Source organism: Gavia stellata, chromosome 22 (genome assembly GCF_030936135.1).
Source record: "Gavia stellata isolate bGavSte3 chromosome 22, bGavSte3.hap2, whole genome shotgun sequence".
Classification (NCBI taxonomy): domain Eukaryota; kingdom Metazoa; phylum Chordata; class Aves; order Gaviiformes; family Gaviidae; genus Gavia; species Gavia stellata.
This window is the reverse complement of record NC_082615.1, coordinates 10,077,197-10,096,243: the sequence shown is the minus strand read 5'-3', so window position 1 is coordinate 10,096,243 and position 19,047 is coordinate 10,077,197. Positions and strand designations below refer to the sequence as shown.

Below are 19,047 nucleotides of genomic sequence, written 5' to 3'. Positions count from 1 at the left end.
CTTCAGCAGAGATGCTGAAATCAAGAATATCTTTCCTAAAAAGGGACAACTTTTTATTTCAACAAATGTGTTTTATTTAAAGGGCACCATGAAACACCATTATCTGCCCCTACAAAGATCCTGGAGAAATTCCCAAGCAACTTACCTAAGAGGCCTGAAAATGTGATTCCGGCTGACTCTGATAAAGCCACTATTGAAGAGGTTTGTGATGAGAATAATCATCTTACTGGATGATAGAAGAATATAAAGGAGTAGAAGTTGGGGAAGGCCTCAGAAGGAAAGCCACATGGAATTACTTTGCATTTTTTGTGTCAGATGATATTCATGTACTTAGCACATAGAATCACTGGTATGATGATGTGTCATTGGAATATTTCAGAATTAAGGCTTTCAGCGGATTTTTTTTCCCCAAACTTTCTCTGACTTTGGTAGGATTAGAAATTATTAAAAATGATTTAGCAGAAAGGCTAGAGTATAAAATGCTCCATTACCCATGAAGATATTGAGCTAACAGAGCTTTCTTTGCCTCATAGGTTATTGACATCGTTGAAGGTTCCTCAACAGAAGTGCCTCCTGCTGTTCCAAAGGATATTGAGGAGAAACCTGCTCGGCCTGTCCCTCGGCCAGAGGCTCCTGTGGACTCCATGTTGAAAGACATGGCCACAATCATTCTCAGCACTTTCCTGCTTGTGGGCTGGGTGGCTTTTATCATCACTTATCCAATGGTAATGCTGACTTAGCTTGATGTGCTTTTGAGTTTTGGGAGAGTCAGTAACATTTTACACCTCAAGAAATCATACAGGAGTTAGAAAGTAATGCACTGCAGGGTTTTTTTTCTCCCTCCTCACAGATGTGCAGTGGGTAGCAAAGGCTACAAATTTGACATAACAGTGATTTCTCTGGGCATATGTGCCAACTCTGGAGATTTTTTTTTCATCCCACCAATTCTGGTTTTTGTATGTGTTACTCTTTTCACAGACATGATCTTAACACCATTGGCTTCACTCCTCTCTTCCTCACCTGAACTACTGTCAGGGTTTCCAGCTTGTGGATCAAAGCCTTTATCCATCTGTGGTTTAAAGACACCTAGTCAACCTAGTAACAGTTAGCTTTTGCCATATTAACCAACCAGTGTGATTTCTCAGCTTTGCATTGGAAGTTCAGAATGAAATTGAAAGCGTGTGAGTGAAAGTTCCCCAGCCTACTTGGCTGATAGCATCATAACAAGAGAGTTTTCCTCCCACCTTTTGGATGTAGCTACCCCAATAGCTATAGAGTTCACTTTTGTGACATAAAAACTTCACTCCACTTACGGAACTGAGGTCCTTTCTCACAGAGTGTACATCAGCAGCAACAGAGGCAGCATCAGCTGGAAGAGAAGATACAGCTCTTGCAGCAACAGAAGCTGCCCTTTCGTGCTCCCAGTGATCTACCCCCAGAAGCAGATTTCTTGGACACCTCCTATGGACGGACAGAGAGCTCAGCTACCAGCACACCAAATATGTCCCCCAGAGCATCAAACCATTCTGCGTATTCCAGCATCTCCACATCTGATGTTGGGAGCTGCCTCTCCACTGAGCATGAAGAGGGAGGTAAAGCTGCTCCAGTGTCTTTTATTGTGCGTCTCTGTATTTCCCCAGTGTGTATGATGATACAGCACAACAATTAAAACACTTACTTATTGATGATACTTCATAGATCAGAAAGCTGAAAAGGACCGTCATTCTCATTTAGTTCTGACCATTTGCAAAACACTGTGCAGGTGTGCCATGCCCTGACTTTGAGCAGGATTATTTGCTTTAGAAAAACATCCTGTTCATAACTGCCATCTGAGGGATTATGTTGTTCATGGTGGTATATTCTTAGAACCTGTAGCCATTCTAGGGAGAGGTTTGGTTAAATAAAAATACATATTATTATGATTAACGGGAATCAAGAAATAAGGATTACGTGGTGCGGCCTGTCCTCCTGCCTGATGTTCCTGTGCACTCTTTTGTCCCTCCAGAGGCTATTCAGGCGAATTGCTAGTAAACGCACTTCCATAACTGTCAGTCAGCATCTCCTAAACACAACAAGGCATCTATAAAACTTTCTAGAAAGAGTTTGCCTGCTGAGAACCACTAGTCTCTTGTACTGTCGTGAGACATCATCTTTCCAGTCTTTCTGTCAGGTGTTGTGTACAGAATGTTTGACTCTGCATGTTGGATCATCTGCTCGCCAGCAAGTATTTGCCTACTCAGCATGAGTACCAAAATGGAAATGTTCATTTGTTTTGATCATCTGTGTTAATTTAAACATGAGCAAAGAGACTTTCACACACTGGCCTAGAAGGATGTGCAGTTGTAAAAGGCTGACTTGACCCATCCTAAACCAGTCCTTGTTTTTTGGTTTTTATTCAGATGAAGATGCAAACAGAGTGATGGTTGGCAAGATTTCGTTTAACCCAAAAGATGTCCTGGGACACGGAGCTGAAGGGACCATTGTTTACAGGTAGAAGACAGTATGTTTATTCAGCATTAAATAGACCAATGAATGTCTTACTTGCATTAGATCTTTTTTTTTTTTAATTAAAAAACCCATGTATGTAATATGAACAGAAATGAAACTTTTGAAGAAGTATTTTGCGTGTGTCTGGAATATTTTCATGCAGTGTTTCTTCACTAGCAAAACCCACTTTACTTCCCTTAGAAATGTTTATTGACCAAACTATCTGTGTCCAGCATGAGAAATGCTTTAATATGCCTCTGTAAAAGGTCTTCTCTTGTCACTTGCTTTGTACGTGCTTTGTCTACAGAGAGTGTAAAAGGTTGATGTGGCTTTCCTTCCTGTCTGTAGGGGGACATTTGATAACCGTGATGTTGCAGTGAAAAGAATTCTTCCGGAGTGCTTCAGCTTTGCAGACCGTGAAGTACAGTTGCTGCGAGAATCAGATGAGCATCCTAACGTTATCCGCTATTTCTGCACAGAGAAGGACCGGCAGTTTCAGTACATAGCCATTGAGCTGTGTGCTGCCACTTTACAGGAGGTGATGGGTCACTTGCAAACCTACAGAATTTGTGAAAGTCTTCTCCCTGGAAGGCCTTCAGTTTCCTTTAGCTTAAGTTGCTGAAGTGCCTGCCGCAGGAGGTGTGTTAGTTACTCCTGCCATCACCTCTGTGACAACTACACATTCCTACAACAGGGGTGTTTTCAGACTGTTAGAAAGACATCCCTAACCCTGTACTGATTTAAGGACAGAAGCTGTTGGCCTTTGATTTTTTCCTTCTTGTGAAGGACTCCCTTCTAGTCATCCTCCCCCTCCTACCGTCTGGACTTTGAAGACCTTCTACTCTTGCTTCTGGAGCACAGTGCTATACCGTGTTCTAGCTCTGAAAGATGTTTTAGAGATCATAACCTTCAGACCAAAAAAAAAAAAAAAAAGGCTCTTTTATGTGTGTTATCAGCTAGCACAATTTACCCAGTCTAACTTTTTTTGGGGATGAAGGGGATAGACTTACTTACTATTTATGCAGAGAGTAATGATAAGCAATGTTGTGGCTGAATCTTCTGTTTTTCTGTTGTAATTTATAGTATGTTGAGCAGAAGGCCTTCAGTCACCATGGCTTACAACCCATCGCTTTGCTGCAACAGACGACATCTGGTCTTGCTTACCTGCACTCCCTTAGTATTGGTAAGAAAGAACGCCTCTTGTTTCAGTAGTGGACAGAGAGTGGTACATTTTCTCAGCTAAAAAAAAGAATAGAAACTGGTCTGGTGCTGGGATCTTTTTTGTTCAATCCCAGAAGAGAGTTGTAGAAGCTCCACCTAGTGCTGGCAGCAGGAGTCTGTCCTTTGACACCCATCTTGTCCCTGTAATATTCTGCCGCGCTGGAGTGGTAAAGGTAGTCATTACCATTTGTTCAGGGCGCTGCATTTTTTGCATAGAAGTCATGTAAAACATGATGACTAGTGGTGATGGAATAAAAAAGTGATGAGCCTCTACTGAAGACAATAGTTTGAGATTAGGACTTTGGTTTAACGAATGGTGGTTCAGTCTTGTGACATGTTTACAATGCAAGTATGTTAAAAGTTTACAAATATCGTTGGGATTGCCTGGAGTGGATAAATGGGTGTTTATAATAGTCCACAGGGACCTGAAGCCCCATAACATCCTCATCTCAATGCCTAACGCCCATGGGAAAGTCAAAGCTATGATTTCAGACTTCGGCCTGTGCAAGAAGCTGGCAGTGGGCAGGCACAGCTTTAGCCGCCGGTCGGGCGTGCCAGGCACCGAAGGGTGGATTGCCCCAGAGATGCTGAGTGAAGATTGCAAAGAGAACCCTGTAAGTCTTTGTCTTTCTTTCTGTCAGAAGGTGGCACATTGTTGCAGTCAGACGTTAAGCTACGCTGTACTCGATGCTTGGGCATTCACAGAATCATAGAAGAGTTTGGGTTGGAAGGGACCTTTAAAGGTCATCTAGTCCAACCCCGCATTCACGCTGGCTTGCAGCTGAATATGCGAGTCTGAAAAGTGTTCCTCTGCTCTTAGATGCAAAATAACCACCCTGTGATGATGGCTCAAAGTCTTCAGGGGAAAAAGAAGTATGTGTTATTGCTATTAAAGGTTGTTTATTTGCAGACATATACCGTGGACATCTTTTCAGCTGGCTGTGTCTTTTATTATGTGGTATCTGAAGGCAGCCATCCCTTTGGCAAATCTCTACAGCGGCAAGCGAACATTCTGCTGGGTGCATACAGCCTGGAGTCTTTAAATGCAGGGAGGCATGGTAAGAAAAGCACGGTAAACATAAAGCACTACAGAGTTTACTGAACTTTCCAAGGGTGGTAAAATACCAACAGAAATGACAGAACTATGACCCACAGTGATTCCCACCCTGGCAGTGGTGAAAGCTGTACCCCTAACATACTCCTGAAGTAAAGCTCCTACAGTTCTTAGAATTTAGTACCCCGAAGCATCTCTGGGAGACACAGTTCGAAGCCCTGCAAGCTTGACTGTGAAGTAAGTTATTTCATGTATTTAAAGGGTAGGAAAGAGCTGAACTTCGATCTTCATAATGACAATGATTCAGCACTACTGACTTTCTGTTGGTTGCCCAGCATATCTATGAGGGCGGTACTTGAGCTAGCAGGGCTAGTGTTCAGGATCCTGCTGGAGGAAGTAGAGACCATAATGATTTTCTAAAGTACAAAACATTAGATTTCCCTACAGCCTAAGAATTATCACCCTTTTCCTTGCAGAAGACATAATTGCTCGTGATTTAATAGAGCAAATGATAAACATGGACCCTCAGAAACGTCCGTCTGCCAGCTGTGTGCTGAAACACCCATTCTTTTGGAGTTTAGAAAAACAGCTCCATTTTTTTCAGGTTTGTGTTGACCTCTTCTATTCTTTCAGTTCTAACTGTAGCCATTCTTCAAATCCTGAACTCAGTCTCTCTTGGCTTTGTGGATGTTTGAGGTGATAGAATCCACAACCTTACTGTGAGGAACGAAGAAGCAAAGTTGTAATACCTAGGTGGTATCTCTTAAGAAATTGGCTTAGTCTTACAGAAGATCTTTTACAGTGGGGCTGGAAGGTGATGTTATCAACTTCAGTTGGCGTGAGGAAGGTCTCCAGCAGCTACAGTAGCAACGCAACACAACATGTTGCCAGGCGGGTTTTCAAGAACAGGGTAGCCCAATGTAGTGAATATGCACGCTTAATCCTGGTGTGGGGTGGAAACTGGCTGAGGACCTGCGGTTCTTTCTAGCCTTATCTTCTACTCTGTGATTAAAAGGCTTTGGCAGATGGTGAAACGACTCACCATCTCAGAAACTTCTGTATCCCAGCCCCAAGCATAATGCATTGTATTGCACTTTGTCAAGGAGTAAAGTAGAATCCTAACTCCGTTATCAGGACAGGCTGTAATTGGCCAGAAGCAGCGCTTTTAAACTGTTGGGAAAAGCTTGGAAATAAAACTAGAAATAACCTGAATGTCTCTTCCAGGATGTTAGTGACCGGATAGAGAAAGAATCTTTAGATGGTCCAATAGTCAAGCAATTGGAAAGAGGTGGAAGAGAGGTGGTGAAAATGGACTGGAGAGAGCACATCACCGTTCCTCTTCAGACGGGTAATGGACAGTATTTTATCAGAGGGGAAAGGAGTTAACATGCTGTTGCTCTCAGTTTGCTGGGAGAGGAAAGTAAGGGTAACACTGTCTCAGTTGTGGCACATGACCTTTACTTGTCAGCAAAGTATTTCTTCAAATTAAAGTACATGTTGATTATATGTTGGAACACACCTATAAGGCTATGCGACTGTAGGCACACATACCTTACTTTTGAGGCCAACAACTCGAAGAAATCTTGTAATTTCTTTTGCAGATCTTCGCAAATTCAGATCCTATAAAGGAGGCTCAGTACGGGATCTCCTGAGGGCAATGAGAAATAAGGTAAAGGACTTCTTCCGTAAGCAACATGCACACTATGGCTCTGCCTCCATTCACTGTTTGTTTAGTCTATCTTACCTTGGTTTAGGTATTGCGCTCCTTTACGATAGACTAGTATGAGGTTACTTTGTCCATGAAAAGACAGCTCTATTTAAGAGAGGATCCTTGAACACATACATACCCTCTGACGGAGCTTTTCCCTATTCTTTTTTCCTTTACAGAAGCACCATTACAGAGAACTGCCTCCCGAAGTGCAGGAGACCCTGGGCTCCATCCCAGATGATTTTGTACGTTACTTTACAGCTCGTTTCCCTCACCTGCTCCTACATACCTACAACGCTATGCATATCTGCTGCCAAGAAAGACTGTTTCAGCATTACTATAATCAGGACTCTGCAGAGCTGAGCCTTGCCGGAGACACTGTTTGAGAGGAGAGGGATGGAGCTTTCTTCTCGGGGACCAACGTTCCAAGCACAGGGCTGTGAAACAGGCCTACCTTTAGCAGGGAAAAGTGGGATCAAAGAGCTGAATTCTCTCTCTCTTTGAAGAAACCAAGCTTCCAAAAAGTGCCTTGTACCTCTGCCTGCACTGGATCAGGAGATGGTGGGAGCCCAAGGAGCAAGTGGTAACTTCAGAAAAGCAGTGAACCCTGGTGATGGAGTTATTCCAAGGCAGTTTTCAAGACAGTGAAAATGGAGAGCAAAAGCTGGATATAACCGTCACCCAATATCCCTGTACTGTACATGATTTTATAACTGATGTGTTTTACTACAAAGAATCAAAAAAATACAGTGATTGAAATCATATAATTACTAGGGACTGGGATCTGCAAAAGGAGCCTTTTAGTTGTAGCAAATCATCAGAACCTGCCATTGCACTACTGTCACATTATGCTTGAGGCATGCCACAGTGATTGTAAAAGGGAATAATTTAGGATTATCCAAAAAACAGGAGAGAGAGAGTATAATTTATTTCTGTTTAATCAGCACTACCCTGGAAAATTAGTCCCTTATACTTGAGCAGACACAATGAAGTTCTAAAAAATACTGACTTGAAAAATCAGTTAAAGGTTTACCTATGTTGAAAATAAGCCTCATTGTTTAAATATCAACCAGTATTCATAGAAGAGCTTGAACAGTCCTTGACTTAAATCACAGTATCAGAATAGATCTACACAAGGAACTTCAGAAAAATACACTGGTGTCAGCTGTGAGCTGCTCGTGAGAAGCTAATGATTTAGCTACTGCAAGTGTTCCCTGCTTTCTTATGAAGAAGGGTGGCCAGTTGCAGAGCCAGAGGGGAGATGAGTCCTGGGGAAAAAGGAGCTAAATAGGAAACAATGAGAGCTGTACAGAACAGTGAAATTGGAGGCGATGTTTTTAATCGGTGCGCCAAAGCTGTAAGAGAACCCCATTTTCTGTTTGTATGGGTTGCTGATTATATTCACGTGAACCTATGTTTTTAAAGATGCAGTATTTCTTTTCATTGGCCCTAAAGCTGTGACAAAGCATTAAGAGTGCACGAAGGATAAAGAAATGCTGAAGGCTAATGTAAGTAAGTAAGTGGGGTGTTCTTTTACAATATATTTATTTAACATATTTATATTTATTTAATTTTTACTAGAAAGTGGTATCAAATCCAAGTGGTACAAGTATAAAGCATGCCAAATCATTCTTAATTAGTTTTGTGTTTATATTTAATCATATAATAACAACTGGAAGAGGAAAGTGATACTGCATCTTTCAATGGAATTCATTAAAGGAGAAATTACAAAGTGGGACTTTGTATGACTGTGCCATTGTGTCTTAAACTAATAAATTATTGACAGTACTGTGTATGATTGGGTATGTACAGCTACTTTTCTGGAGCTACTTTACAGGAAGATTTTTTTTTCTAGTTTTACAATGTATGAGAGCAATTTACCTAAGATGCCAACTGTGCAAGTTACATGTTTCTAAAGCTTGAAAAAAAACCAAAAAACTGGTAGTTTTACCTAAGAATATTCAAAGCCTATTTCATATTTTTGTACTTCTCATGTAAAGTTCTTTTATAAGTCTACTAAATAAAGACTTGCACTCGGATTAAAAAAACCACAAACAAAACCACAACTTTTAGTGATGATGTGTGCCTGGGGAAATGAGCTGGCCTGCTGCCCCAGCTTTCAGAACCAGGACTGGAGATGGGTCGTGTTCAACACCACTGTCTTCCTGCTAGTCAAAGATAACAACTGTGATGCAGGAAACACACATACATACACACACGTGCGCACACACACTCACTCTCTCTCTCGTGCGCATGCTCTTTCACATACATGTTTTGGGGTGTGGGTAAGCATCAAGCCTCCTTGAAGGCCTGGGAGCATTGTGCTATCTAACCAACAGTCCCTAGGCAACAGCCACCTACATCTTGCTTTCTGAGGTGGGTGAACACGTAAGATAAAATGGCTGGACTAATTGCACACTGCAAAAATTTTTCTTGCTGTGCAATCCTGAGATACCCATAAATAAAATTTTTGTGTGAAACTTAAGTTGACAAATGACCACATGGTTTACAGAAAAAAAAAAAAAACTGTAAAACAGCTTTGTCTGCTGGAGCATGGAAGGCTGAGAGTGCACTTCCATTGCAAGTATGAGCACAGGCACCCTAAGACCCTGGCAACCTCTCTTCTTCAAGATTTACTTTGGTGAGCTAGCCTGACGTGAGTAGGGAGCTGATCTAGAGGCCAGTAAGAGGGGTGGGTGTGGAGCTGCCTAATTTAATAAATAAATAATGCCCCAACACTCCCCCTGCCCAAGTACCTCGACATACCTGGTTTTGGTGGGCATGGCCCATGGCCTTGATGAGCACCCCGCCAGGCAGCACCACCCAGCAACAGCACTGCTGAAAAGGGGGTGGAGAGTTGGTGACTCATTCAGCGTGTGTTTAAAGCAGTGCCCCATTTTTATTGCTGCCTATCAGCAGGACCATTTAAGACACCCACAGGAGCACAGCAGAAACACCCACAGGGCTCAGACTGCTGCCTGTTGCGGCAGAGCCTGGCACCGCACCGGGTTGGAGCACCTTCCCCACCACCCACCTCCTTTGGAAACACTTTCCTTGCAGGCAGGATCTGGCAGTACAGCACTGGAGGCAGTTCAGTCACCCACAGGCTCTGCAAGGTAAGCCCTCCCTGCGCGGTGCTGGTCCTGCACAGGGAGGCAGCGGGGAAGGACAGGTGGGGAGTGGGGGGGCTATTCTCAGCCTGGCGGGTTACTTTGGACCGGTAGCAGGCCTAGGAAGAGCAGGGAGCTCTCTGCTCTGCCGCCGACACCCCACTGGGAAAAGGGCTGCTCAGCAGTGGGAAGGGGACTGTTTGAGCAGGGAGGGGGGATTGGGGGGACACCTCTGCCCCCATATACCCATGGCCACTTAACGCAGCCGATAGTACCCAGGCCCCACTGGAGTGCACGCAGGCTGCAGGGACCACACCACCACTGCTGCTTCCCCCTCCCCGGGCTGCTCTTAAAAATAGGTGGGAGCAGGGGCCCCCCAGGCCCTTCCAGCACAGGGCTCTGTGGCCCCCGGACTCAATTCCCCAGTACTGCCCTTCCCCCCCCGCCCCCCCCCCCCCCAGGCCTCCACCCTAGTTTCTATTCCCCATTAAGTTTCATTTTCTTTCAAACCACTGCGTGACGTCAGCTGTCACAGCAGGCTTGGCAAAAAGACAAAGGCAGACAAAAACACAGCCCTAGGAAGTGGCGGGGGGGTGGCCAAAGGCACTGACAGGCCTGTATTTCAGAAACGTTTTTAGCCGCGTTTCTCGGGGGAGGCTGCACTGGATGCCAGTGGGAACCGATCTCCAAACATTTTTGTAACCAGCCTGTTCACACTTACTCTGGAGGTATCCGCTTACTCCTACGGCAGATCAGCACAGTCCCGTAACAGGTTCCCCTTAGAGCCACTCACTTAAACCAAAGCTATTGGCCGTGCTGGCCACTCAACCCATAGGCTTTCTACAGGGCTGACCAGGTGCTTAAACGGTTAACGCGCACTTGCTCCACGTAGTTTCTTTTCTAGCATCCCCTATTCTCCTCAACCCAATGTCTCCCCAAACAGCCACCTTCTGTTGAACTCACCTCTTGCCACGCAGTAGTCCTTGGGAGTGCCCCTCGCCTTCCTCAGCAACAACCTTTGTACTTTCAGACATTGTGGGGAGCGGCACAGAGCCCCACAACTGCCTTTGTTCTGGCTGCACTGGTGACCGCTCCTTTTACACCTGAATTCAGAGGCTGCAAGTGTCGCTGTTGTGCCACCACGAGCTGCAGGGATGGAGCTGGCCAGGCCGCAGACACCTGCTGAACCAGCACAGCGTTGAGCTTTCACACTACAGTAAGAAAGAAAAACATCACCATCACCATGCCCCTTTCGTTGTGACCCTTGTTGACTAGTCCGTAGCTCATGGATGGTTAATGTTGACTACGTGAATCTATCGCACATTTCTGGTGTTATGCTCAGCAGGCTTGTTTAATCTATCGCACATGTTCTGGTGTTATGCTCAGCAGGCTTATTTAACATGTTTCCTCCCTGCTGCAGTCCATCTCTGCACCCCTGTAAATGGAGCTTGAGCAAGGCAGAGGATATCATGTATTAGGCCAGAACACCCCGGTAAAAAGAAAATCTTGGGTTGGGTTGGGCAGTGAGTTGAACTGCTTCATGGAAAATCCAGTGAGCACCAGAAGCCATGTGGAAAAGAGAGGGAGAAGGGAAGAGAGTATCCACAAAAAAAAGGGAGAAAAGACACAGTGCGAGGGAGCAAGAGGCAGGGAAAGGGGGAGAGAGTGAGAAAGAGACAGGAATAAAAAGCAGGAGATACTACTCAACCCAGGGGATACAATAGTGTTGGGCCTCCTTTCTTCCAGCATCTAACAGAAGTAGCTGTTAGATGGGCACAGCTGTCAGCACATGCTTCTCCAGCAAAACTCCATCTCCTTCACACCCACACGTGTGCCAGAAGCAAGAACAGCTGCCTTCACAAAGTACAGGTGTACAGAAGCAGCGTAGCTGGCAAGACTGGGATTTAGAGGTACAGAAACTACCGTGGACCAAAAAGGTGGGGAGGAGGTTGAGATAACAGAACAAGTAAGTCAACTTTAGCTAACACAAGAATGTTAACTGTACATCTGAAGATAGTTATTTTCTCCCCCTCTAGGCTTTTGTTCGTAAACAGGATTTCCCTGATCCAAGGCAATGGGTAGGTGTTGCTTTCAGAAAATTTGTGCTTCGTATATAGCAATTTGCTTTTTAATATCTGCATTTTAAGGGTTCATCTCTACTGGGGAACTAATTGGTACTCTTATCATCTTATGATTTGTGTTGATGCCATCTTAATTTAGCAGAAAATAAACAGACTCAAGTGGGCAAATGATCTACCCAAACCTCTCTAGTTTAGAGAATTCAGCCCCTGTCAGTTCCGATAACCTTATCACATCATTCCTTTAAAAAAACATTTTGGGTTATTTCCATGACTCCCTTTGAGGACCATTTCCAAACCGCCTTCATGGTTTCTTGCTTCACTATTATTAGTTTCGTACCATTGCTTAGAACTGCTTTTGATTAAGGTTGTTTTTAGTCATCAGAAGTGACATGTTTGAGAAGTTAAGACACAGTCTCTCACTGTGACTGGTAGAAAGAAAACAATCTAGCATTCAGTGTGGCCAGTTTTGCAAGGGTTATAATGCCTCGTCAAGCACATTAACATGTTTTTAGTTTGTATTACTAATACGTAATTTTAACTTCTAGATTACAGAACATTACCTGTGAATAAATGGGACGAGAACCATGTCCAGTGTTGGCTAGAATCTATTGGAATCAAGAAAGAGTATGTAGAAAAACTATATGCAGAAGAAGTGACAGGTCCAGCGCTAATGGTACTGGATGACTCTTTCCTCAAAGGCATAGGTATGAAGGGAGGCCAAATCCACATGTTAATCCGCAAGAGAAGGGAACTTCTGCAGCTACAGGAAAATGCACAGCAAGCCCAGCATTCCAGCAGCAGAACATCTGACAGAACCGATGTGCAAACAGATCCAGTAAAACCCAGAAATGCCCTCACCCAAAAATCTTCAAGTGGAGACAGCTGCAGTCCAGTAGGTAACACCAGCAGTGACAACACAGCTTCTACTTCTGGCAAGAGGCAAAGGAGAAGTAACAACTCCCAACTTAAAAGTACTGATGAAGTTTTAGAGCTCAGCAACTGCCGACCATTTAGAAGTCGGAATACTGATTTCAAATATGTGAAAGACAGAGTACTTGATCCAGAATCAGGAGTCAATGGTTTAATTACTCCTTGCCATGAATACAAATCTTTTGCCATTGCTGCAGAACTGAACAAAAATCAATTGCAATCAAAATTTGCCTGTGAAGTGATACGATTCGCTTCAGCCTGCATGAACATTCGAACAAATGGCACCATACATTTTGGTATCATGGACAGTGTTGAGGATAGGGGTTGGAAACACGGCCAGATCATTGGCATAAAGATCAAAGAGCGAGAATACTATGTTGACGCATTAGATTATATAGAAAAATGTTTTTGTGAAAACGTACAAGAAATTGCAAGGAAATGTATTCACCCACCTGTTTTTGTTGAAGTGATTTCCAAAGACTCTCAGGAACAAAGATTTGTGGTGGAGGTTGACATTGAACCAACATTCAGTTTAGTAAGGAACAGATTTTTTGAAGTGTATTTGCCAAAATACAATGAAGGCAGCCAGAAGGTGACCCTAACAAAAGATCGAGCTCTCTATCAGAGACTAGGAGCAAAGTCTGAACCTGTAAAGCTCAACGATCTAGCTACTTTTATTCAGGGTTTACAAGACAGGGATGCTCAAAGAGAAGAAGCTGAGCTCTCCAGCGCAGAAGAACATACAGAAACACCTCAAAATTTAGGAAGAAAGTTATCAATCCTACTAAATGATGGCAAAAGCTATATGGATGATTCCCTACGGTACATCCTTGTCACAAACAGATGTGAAAAGGATGATCTGAACTGTATCAACTTTTTAATGCACTTGAACATTTTCTGCGTCTTTGACTTCGATGAAGATTCTAATGTGTCAGGGCTGTATAGCAAGTACAAAGAACATCACGCAACAAGGTCTTATTTTTTACAGGATTTTTCCAATGAAAGTAAGACTGGCAACCCTCCCTCTCAGAAACATTTGTGCCTGTTTGATCAGACCAGCTGGATATTCTGCAACGGGCGCAGTGACTTCCTCGGGGATGAGAAACCTTGTGATGAAAATACATGGATTAGAACAAAGAAAAAATACCTTAAGAAAGCAATTACTCGTATCTGTGATGAAATCCTGCCAAAGCGGTCTTTCATTGTGCTTTTCCTATTGCTATCACCTGTGCAGAAACCACTTGTGGACACTTTTCAGGAATTCTATACAGAGATGAACGGCACAGAGTACATCATTTGCATCGCAGAGTCCAGAGAAAATTATAGGAAGTGGGCTAATCTAGCTCAGGCATCCTGCAGCATTGAGACGCTAGAACAATGCAGTATTGTGGGTATGAAACTAAGTCACGTAGATGCCACCATTCAAACAATGCTGCCTTCTACAGCACAACCCAGACATCTGCCAGTTTCCACTAGAGGGCTATGTACACTTCCCTCGCTGGAAGAAGAGAAACTGTTCTCCCTAGAAATCCTTTGTGTTGACCAATGTGATGATATCAAGTTAGATCTTTTGACTGAAAAAGAAATACAAGAAATAGAACAAAATTTTTACCGAGGAAGAAAGATCATCTGGGAAAACTTCTGGCTTGCTGATAAAAGATGCTGTGGGGAAATCATTGAACGTGAAGCATGTAAGGATGCTAGCAAACTCCTAGATGACATTTTACGAGGAAGCAAACTCAACTATTCCGTGGCTAAACTAAAGATATTTCACCATCCTGGCAGTGGTGGAAGCACAATAGCACGTCAAGTTCTATGGAAAAGAAGAAAGGACTTAAGATGTGCTGTTATCAAAGCCTCATATTCACCTGCAACTGTCTGTAAGCATGCACTTGAATTTAGAGATTATGAAGAAAAAGAAATCAGTCATTGTCTTCCTGTGCTCCTCCTGATTGAGGATTATGATGAAGACTATTTAGAAGAGCTACGGAATGAGTTAATGGATGCTGTAGCAACCAGGAAAATTAATTCCCCCAGACCTTACTTCATCCTCATGTGCTGTAGACGATCCAATGACCCTGAAAGGCTTTGCAAGGCTTCTCCACTGGACACAGTTGCTGTCACTCACAAGCTGACGGACTCGGAGAAAAGTCTGTTCAGAACTAAACTTGAAAAACTGAAGCAGAAAGATGTCAAGCCAGAATTCATACTTACATTCGTCCTGATGTGTGAAGAGTTCAATGAAACATACGTGAGAGACTTTGTAGGGCACATACTGCAAGACATAGACCGTTCTTCTCGTGATACATGCCTGATGCGTTACGTGGCTTTGCTTAATTTTTATGTACCCAATTCGTATCTTTCATTGTCACACTGTGAGGCTTTTCTGGGACTGGGGGTATATACAGAAAGGAAATCAAAAGCATATGATTTCAAAAGTCACTTGAGTGAACAAGCAAGAATGATTTTCATTGAGCTAAGGGAAAGTACCACCTATATTTCATCTGTTCAGATAATACACTGTCTGGTTGCAAAAGAAATTCTGCATCAGCTTTCAGGGAATGAACCTCAAAGTCAACTTGCAATGACTCTTCTTCAGGAAAAGATGCTCTTTGAAAACAGATTTGGACGAGAGGAATTCATAAAGTTCATCAGAGATCTGTTTATTCGACGTGATAAAAGAAGCAGGGGTGACAATACTGACACTCTTTTCTCCCCGTTCATTGAACATGTCTGTAAAGCTGAAGACTGTGAAAAAGCTATAGCCGTTTTAAAAGCTGCATATGAGCTCCTCGGAAAAGATGCTTTTTTTGCCCAGCAGCTTGCCAGACTGCATTACAACAATGAAAAATTTAAAGATGCGGAATATTGGGCAGGCGTTGCAAAATCTCATTTGCCGAATGATTCTTACATTTTAGATACAGAAGGTCAAGTCTACAGGAAATGGTTTAGTTTCACTGTAGATAAAATGACACAGGAGGACACTCCTGAAAGCATCATTCAAAAAATAGAGATTGCTCTTAGAGCTATGAAATGCTTCAGGGCTGCACAACAGGCTGCGAAAGAAGAACGCGACAGTATGAACAATGCTGGCTATTTTGGAGAAGTAGAAGTAGGATGTCGTCTCCTTAGATTTTTGTCCACAGTCGATGTATTTCACAGAAGTCCAGAGGGGGAATATTCTGAGCTTGTGAAATACCTGATCACAGATTATATTCCTAAAGACATTGAAAAAACATGGGGAAGGCTTCACTCCCGCCTAAAAGGCTTACGCCAGAACCTGTACAATGCCCTGGAATGGATTTCAGAAGACCTAAGTTATTTCCAGACAGATAAAAACCACGAGAAGGAAGAGGAAGATGAGAAAGACGAAAAGGAAGAACAAATTTATAATCCCAGAAAATGGCTAAAAAGACAGTCTGAGGTATATGCTAGGTTCTTCATCTCAACATCACTTATTGAGGACAACAGTGGTGGCCCTGAGAGCCAGCTGATTAAACGCATGAATATTTATAAGAGTGGTGGAGGTAGTGTCACTAATATCCTGTCATTCTTAACAGATAAGAAAGAGAACAGGTCAGCTGAAAAGCTAGAAAAGATCCTTGGTTTCTATACAGAAAACCCACAAAAGGACAGGCTGGAGGACAACGATCTGATCAATTATATTTTGTGCCATATCACATTAGCATGCTTAGCACCAGGATCAGCCAAACTTCTCCCAGCGCAAACTCTTCGTGAGCTCAGTGTAAGATTCTTTAAAGGAAGAAGACCATATCCAGCAAGCGCCCATTTTTTGCTCACCTTGCTGTACTGGCCAGATGACGCATTAGACAAAGAGCCTAATCCAGATAAAGATGAAATCCTAAACTCAGCCCTTCAAACCCTGAAACGTCTATATGACATCAAGATGAAAGATGTTCCTACCAGAAAGAAAAGAATCTACACCCACTTTTTTCTGGGAAAGGGTTATGGCTTAGGTAAGATTGTGCACAAAACTAAAATTGATAAATTAATTCCTGGGTCCTTAGATGAGAGGAGAATGAAGTGGCTACATGGAACTGTATGGAATATTGCCAGGATTCGTGACATTCTCAAAAGAGTTTCCGGCTGGACCAAGGACAGAAATTTGTTTATACGTGGTCACATTAAGGAGTTTCCTATCTTGCCACTCCATCGTGATTCAGTGCCCCCTGGAAATGAAAATGTGACCTTCTATTTAGGCTTTTCATTTAATGGTCTTGTTGCTTTCAATATTGAGGTTGAAAATAACCCAACTGTCAGCAGAACACAAGGTATTTAGTACATTAACAGTACGTACTGTGCTGTTAGAAGATACAGCACTAAAGTGTCTGTTACCACATCTAAAACAAAAAGTGGACTGCACTGGCTGAACATCAGGTAGTAAGATAACCACACTTAACTACTACAATAATGACCAAATATCTAAAAAAAAGTGAAACCTACGAGTAAAGTATACCTTGAAACAGAAGCCTTTGATAGTTTTGGAGTCACCAAAAGCAAAATTTCAAACTTAAGATAGCAGTAATTGCAGTATTTGCTTAGGGACCGGGGAGGGGGGGTGGCAGACAAAAGACCCACTATTTCTCCTCCTCCACCAGTATGTGGAGAACTGAGCCCTGAAATAAACAGGTATAGCAGGGATCCCTTTCTTCTTACTTTCTACTTTCTTCTCAACTAATTTTAATTTCTGGGTGGTGCTGATCAATAACAGAATTTCTCCATTGTAACCATATGCTTTTTCTTCTTCCTGAATCAGCAACAAAAAGTTTAAGTGAACTTACAACACCATATATTACACTGTAACATACTTTGCTCACTAACATGTACCATGTATGAAATACATCTACCCATCATCTGCAAGCCAATATCCAGTATAGAAGCAGAGAGGGAAAGTAAGCAATTTTTAAGCTGACTTTGCAAACCTCAGGATTGATGAAAAACAGGTCTCAAATTTTACATCACTGTTAAATTGCTTCTCCATGTAAATATTACAAACTGTACTACATACATCTGTATCTGGGGAGGGGTGCAGAGACATGTGAGCAGTTAGATATTGATGACGTAAAAGATTATTTGTAAGCGCTGTTATGATTTCCTAGTCCAAACAATGCCTGCACTTGGCAAAATATTTTTGCAGCATTATCCAAGAAATGTCCACACAGTACATGACTCAAATTTGTCTACTGTATATATCCACACTTGAAAACATCGTCTATCCTGATTTACTAATTTGAAAAATGCAAAGGAGTTTGCTGTCAGCACTGTGTCTGCAACCATCGTGTCGCATTAAGCTTCTAATAATAAAGCCACCTGTTATTCTTGGAGTTTCACATTGCTTGATACTATACTGCCACTAGAATTTCCAGAAAACCTGTCCTATAGCTTAAGTTTTAAACTAACAAACAACCTTTAGGAAGAATTACCATTTCTGCGTGAGCTTAATTACCTGACCTGAAGATGTAGTTCTAACAGTAGCAAGGTACGATTTGCTTTTCTGACTTCAGTCAAGATCTGGGCACAGCCAAAAACTGTAAAAGGAATTGCAAATCACTATTAATTCAGAACAAAAAGGGTGAAACCAAAGATTATTCTGTGTAATCCAAGCCTTCACCTTCTGGCCTCAGGAAGCAGAAGCAAAGTTTGTGACTGCTGGCCAGGCAACACTTGTCTCCTTCCCTCGCCTTCAACCTGGGAGACAAAACGGCAAAGTAGACTCTTGGCAGGCTGCACTTGTTTGGGAAATCCAGGCTGGCAGATTTCACCAGGATTAAGCAAACGCTTAAGGGTTAAGCTTAACCTTAAGGGGTTAAGCACATCAAAGGCAGCTTTCCCCAAGATGAGCCAGGGACATGCACTGGCAGAGCAAACCATGACAGCATCTGAACTGCTAGGAGCAAGAGAGCTGGAGTGCTACAGAAAGCCCGCTCTGTCACCCACCCTTGATGCAGGGGGTGCACATCTGAAAAGTTAATTGGGCAAAGGCAGCTGTCAAACCTAGCATGGGGCATAAGGATGGCTTCAACTTGGAGCAGAAATAGGATACACAAATTCACCGAAAAGCACGGGAGCTAAAAAGCAAGCATTAACTGCCTAACGGTCTATACAACCTGCTCAAACGCTGTGGCAAAAGCGTAACTTTTGTTTTCAAAAAGAAACTGTTACCATGATGAAAAATTAAAGCCAGATGACTTGGCCAAGAAGGTCTGTCTTGTACCTCATTTCCTTCCCGCCTGCACACCTGACTTGATATTGTAGCTAGCTATCCTTTGCCCTGTAGCCCACACCGCTGCGGGCTCCCAAGTCTTTCCTTTGAGCCCTTCTTGCTTTTCAAAGATATCCATTTCTACCCCTTAGAAACTAAAGGCTTAGATCCAAACTCTTTACCTCATCAGGTTATTATAAACACAGTCCTCCCCCCAAAGCCCCGCAGGAAAA

At 42.9% G+C, this 19,047-nt stretch overlaps 2 protein-coding genes across 2 annotated transcripts in view; both read left to right on the top strand.

Moving 5' to 3' along the window:
* ERN1 (endoplasmic reticulum to nucleus signaling 1) overlaps positions 1-8,217 on the top strand; it is a 30,654-nt gene extending 22,437 nt beyond the window's left edge. The window contains exons 11-22 of the mRNA XM_059828173.1: positions 83-201; positions 534-725; positions 1,337-1,592; positions 2,400-2,490; positions 2,836-3,025; positions 3,571-3,670; positions 4,123-4,322; positions 4,619-4,766; positions 5,239-5,366; positions 5,987-6,110; positions 6,364-6,431; positions 6,650-8,217. Of these exons, the coding sequence (XP_059684156.1) occupies positions 83-201; positions 534-725; positions 1,337-1,592; positions 2,400-2,490; positions 2,836-3,025; positions 3,571-3,670; positions 4,123-4,322; positions 4,619-4,766; positions 5,239-5,366; positions 5,987-6,110; positions 6,364-6,431; positions 6,650-6,856 (1,823 nt within the window). The 3' untranslated portion in view covers positions 6,857-8,217. The remainder of the gene's footprint in view (positions 1-82; positions 202-533; positions 726-1,336; positions 1,593-2,399; positions 2,491-2,835; positions 3,026-3,570; positions 3,671-4,122; positions 4,323-4,618; positions 4,767-5,238; positions 5,367-5,986; positions 6,111-6,363; positions 6,432-6,649) is intronic.
* A 3,381-nt stretch (positions 8,218-11,598) lies between these two features.
* On the top strand, positions 11,599-17,147 carry LOC104253286 (sterile alpha motif domain-containing protein 9-like). The gene is made up of 2 exons (XM_059828140.1): positions 11,599-11,658; positions 12,207-17,147. The coding sequence occupies exons 1-2, from the start codon at positions 11,655-11,657 to the stop codon at positions 16,889-16,891; spliced, it is 4,689 nt and encodes a 1,562-aa protein (XP_059684123.1). The 5' UTR covers positions 11,599-11,654; the 3' UTR covers positions 16,892-17,147.
* Positions 17,148-19,047: the final 1,900 nt, after the last annotated feature.